This window comes from Falco peregrinus, chromosome 19 (genome assembly GCF_023634155.1).
Source record: "Falco peregrinus isolate bFalPer1 chromosome 19, bFalPer1.pri, whole genome shotgun sequence".
NCBI lineage: Eukaryota > Metazoa > Chordata > Aves > Falconiformes > Falconidae > Falco > Falco peregrinus.
Window position 1 is genome coordinate 4,383,213 of NC_073740.1, and position 4,680 is coordinate 4,387,892.

The following is a 4,680-nucleotide window of genomic DNA, read 5'->3' on the forward strand; positions in this document are numbered from 1 at the left end:
TACTGGGTTTGAGAGAGATCAAAAGGCAAAGCTAGGACTTCAAAGGAAAAAAGTGGGAGGGAAGATAAGAAGTGGAGACTCGCAGGCTGCAAGGGTAAGCAATGCCTGGAAGGAAGTCTGGATGAGAAGAGCCAGGAGGACTTCTGTGGGAAAGGTAGGAAAGCAGCTGCACTGCGAGTGTCTGATCCTTTCCTTGTGGAAGTGTTTTCCAGCATGAAGCCTCCACTCGTGTCCTCTAGCTGAGGACCTGCATGTGGACAGGGCACCCTCAGAAGCCCAGTAAACTCCTTTTCAGGTGAAAATAGGGAAGTAATGCCAAAAAGTAAATCCCAAACCAAGGGGAGCTGTGGTCATGACTTCAGACCCTGCAGGATAATCTGAGCTCAGTCCAAATAACACCACTTTTCTTTCCTGTTTCGAGAAGCCAGTAGCTACAAACTTCTCTAAAATGCTTCCACGTGGAGGTAGTGCTCTGCTATGGATTTCAGGCTGTCTTCCCAGTATATTTTTCAGTATTCTGCTGGGGAAAGTGTAGTTTAACTCCATGTCTAAAATAGCCTTGTGAAAGCTGAATATCCCTGTTTCCCACAAAACATATTCCTTTCCTGCTTTCAGACATTACCCCTCCCTCAAAGATGCGTTGCCAAAATGATTGCCAGCTGAGACAGGTCTGCCTTGCACCTCCCACCATCTTGGTGAAGAGTTTTCCCATGAAAAAACTCGTGGATCCCTGTGGTGCTGTCCGTAACATCCAGTGCTTGCGTCCCTGTGTGGATCCCTGCTTGCGTCCCTGTGTGGATCCTTGCTGCTATGCTCAGATTCCTCAGGGCACCACCACTTACGTGAACCTGGGTAACCTTGGTGTGACGCAGGCAGCCGGGTGCATGGATCCATCCTGCCTCGCAGTTGCCATGCGTGTGCCTCCGTGCTGTGAGGAAGTGACCAGGTGCACCACCACGTGTGTGGACCCATGCTGCTGCAAAGTGACGGAGTGCACCACCAGATGCGAAGATACGTGCTGTGAGGAAGCGACCAAGTGCACCACCACGTGTGCAGATCCCTGCTGCAAGGAAGTGACCAAGTGCACCACCACATGTGCAGATCCGTGCTGCAAGGAAGCGACCAAGTGCACCAGCAGATGTGTGGATCCCTGCTGTACTGAGGTGACCAAGTGCACCACCACGTGTGTGGATCCCTGTTGCAAGGAAGTGACCAAGTGCACCACCAGATGTGTGGATCAGTGCTGCAAGGAAGTGACCAAATGCACCACCACATGTGTGGATCCCTGCTGTACTGAGGTGACCAAGTGCACCACCACGTGTGTGGATCCCTGTTGCAAGGAAGTGACCAAGTGCTCCACCACATGTGTGGATCCCTGTTGCAAGGAGGTGACCAAGTGCACCACCACATGTGTGGATCCCTGTTGCAAGGAGGTGACCAAATGCACCACCACGTGCGTGGATCCCTGTTGCAAGGAGGTGACCAAATGCACCACCACGTGCGTGGATCCCTGTTGCAAGGAGGTGACCAAATGCACCACCACGTGCGTGGAACCCTGCTGCAAGGAAGTGACCAAGTGCACCACCACGTGTGTTGATCCGTGCTGTAGACCTGTGACCAGATGTGCTACCACATGTGTGGAGCCATGCTGCAGCAAAGTGACCAAATGTGCTACCACGTGCGTTGATCCATGTTGTGGGGAAGTGACCAAATGCACCACCCAGTGTGTAGATCCATGCTGTGGAGGTGTCACCAGATGCACCACAAAATGTGTGGATCCATGCTGTGAGGAAGTGATCAAATGCACCACCAGATGTGTAGATCCGTGCTGTGACAGAGTGACCAAGTGCACGACCAGGTGTGTAGATCCATGCTGCAGGGAAGTGACCAAGTGTACCACCAGGTGTGTAGATCCATGCTGTGACAGACTGACAAAGTGCACCACCAGGTGTGTGGATCCCTGCTGTGGAGCTATGACCAGATGCACCTCCACATGTGTGGATCCATGCTGTGGCAGAGTGACCAAGTGCACTACCAGGTGTGTGGATCCTTGCTGTAGAGAGGTGACCAAGTGCACTACCAGGTGCGTGGATCCCTGCTGTGGAGGAGTGATAAAGTGTGCCACCAGGTGCGTGGCTCCATGTTGTGGATGTGTGACCAGATGCACTCAGTGTGTGGATCCCTGCTGTGGTGGAGCGACCAGGTGCACCACCAGATGTGTGGATCCCTGCTGTGGAGGTGTGAGGGAATGTACCACCACGTGCGTGGATCAGTGCTGCAAGGAAGTGACCAAATGCACCAGCACATGTGTGGATCCCTGCTGTGGAGGTGTGAGTGAATGTACCACTACGTGCGTGGATCCCTGTTGCAAGGAAGTGACCAAGTGCACCACCACGTGTGTGGATCCCTGCTGCAAGGAAGTGACCAGGTGCACCACCACGTGTGTGGATCCCTGCTGCAAGGAAGTGACCAGGTGCACCACCACGTGTGTGGATCCCTGCTGCAAGGAAGTGACCAGGTGCACCACCACGTGTGTGGATCCCTGCTGCAAGGAAGTGACCAGGTGCACCACCACGTGTGTGGATCCCTGCTGTGGAGGTGTGAGTGAGTGCACCACCACATGCGTGGATCAGTGCTGCAAGGAAATGGCCAAGTGCACCACCACGTGCGTGGATCCCTGCTGCAAGGAAGTGACCAAGTGCACCACCACGTGCGTGGATCCCTGCTGTGGAGGTGTGAGTGAGTGCACCACCACGTGCGTGGATCAGTGCTGCAAGGAAATGGCCAAGTGCTCCACCACGTGCGTGGATCCCTGCTGTGGGGGCGTTCAGGCTGTTACAAAGTGCGTGGATTCCTGCCCCACTGCCTGCGTTACACAATGCATCCCCTTGTGCGTGAGTACTTGCACCCCTGCCTGCGGCCGGCGCTACTGCATCACCTGCGCTGATGTCCGCTGTCGTAAATGCATGGCTCCTTGAGGGGCTGCAGGTGGGGGCTGCTGTGCTGGGAGTTGCAGGGGGACCCCACTCCGCAGTGCCGTTGCCCTGGCGGTGGGGTGTGTGTCTCCAAAGGCTGAGGAATGAAAATGGTTTGCAGATCCCTGAACCTGCCAATACCTTCCTCGCATCTTTGCTTTCCTAGTGCCCTTCCTGTCCTAGGAAGAGTAAAATCCTCCAACGGTCCTCCTTACGTTCTGCATCATTTCTGCTGTATTCACCTCAAAAACCGTGACTTCCCTTGTAACGTGTAACTAATTGATTTTGTGCCCCCAGGAATCTTGCCTGGGAGAGAGATTCTGTAATTCTTCTTTGCACTGATGTGGATGGAGGGGTTTCCCCGTTTGTTCTTTCTTGCCATCTTCTCCCTTTCTTGTATGAAGCAATAATTAAAAAAAAAAAAAGATCTTGACATCCGCTGTCTGCAAGTGTTTCCTTCACTTTAGTATTCCCCCAGACTCACACTTTGTCCTTTTAATTTCTTCCTAAAAAGCCTGATCGCTGTAGAGTGGCGGGTCCTGCTAGAATGCATGGGAAGGTCTAAGACAATAGCTGGAGACCTGGGACTCATCTGGGTTATCCCAGCTCATTGCTGGGAGAGGGGATGCTGTACATCACAAGGAAATACTGCTCTCCCATGGTTTTGAAAAGACTGAAAACCCAACCACTTGCTGAAGTGCCTCTCTGAAGCTGGAGGAGCTCAGGACCAGCCGTGTCTGCCTCCCATGGGCAGAAATGAAATATTCCGAGAAATGGGTAGATAAGACACTAACAAGGAGAAGATGAGCAGGTCTGGGAGACTGCCTCCCAACTGTCACCCATGTGTAAAGGTCCCATCTCAGCCTTTTGCTGTCGACTTCTATCTCCTTGTCTCCAGTGGTGACTGGGCAAGCCTCATCAGTTAGGGAGATCGACACCAATTCACCCACCACTGAGCTCTGCAGAAATGTTATTAGTATTAGGAAGGTGTCTTGGACAATTTTGGTAACCCTCCATAAATACCTGCCAACAGGATCCCAGTGCTTCCTCCTTAGCATCAAATTTGTTTGCAAATTGCTCACCCAGGAGTAAGCAACATCCTCAGGGCTTCCAAGTCACCCTGTTACACAGCCCAAGGGTTGTGCTCCGCAGGCTTCCAGAGCAGAACTGGTGCAGGGGGGTGGGGACAGACTGGGCTTTGCAGTGGCCTCTGAAGGGAGGTTAGATGGGGTGGCAGATGGCGGGGGAAGCCAGCCCAGCTGCTGAAGCAGCAGACCTGGGCACTTCTCTGTCTGCCAGCACCTGCTGGCTCACTCTTTAAAGATGCCCCAGGACACGTGGCTGGTGACTAACCTGCCATTATCGCTGTCTCACTTTTTCCAGTAGGGGAGTCCCACCAACAGTGGGACAGGATAAATCATACCCAATGGATGTGGCATTGCACGTGGGTTGGGGAGCTCCGTCCTCGTGCAGATCGTCCCACCCTCACAGCTCTTCTGCTTCTATCCTCCTCTTCCAAGGCTGTGGCAGACCCTGGCTCTTGCCGCTGGGTTGTGCAGCACTTACCACAGCGGGTGTCTGGACTTCGGCGTGTGCTCTGGGCATTACCTGAACACAAAATGCTATGCAATAGAAATGCCAAACTAAATGAGGCTTCCTTATCACCCTCCTGACTCCAAAAGTCCTTTAAAATTCATTAAAAAGT

The 4,680-nt window shown here is 53.1% G+C and overlaps 1 protein-coding gene across 1 annotated transcript; it reads left to right on the forward strand.

Moving 5' to 3' along the window:
- Positions 1–635: 635 nt before the first annotated feature.
- Positions 636–3,289, forward strand: LOC106112217 (keratin-associated protein 16-1-like). Its single transcript, XM_055792413.1, has one exon. It carries the CDS (start codon positions 636–638, stop codon positions 2,976–2,978), a length of 2,343 nt encoding a protein of 780 aa, XP_055648388.1. The 3' UTR covers positions 2,979–3,289.
- The last annotated feature ends 1,391 nt before the right edge of the window (positions 3,290–4,680 follow it).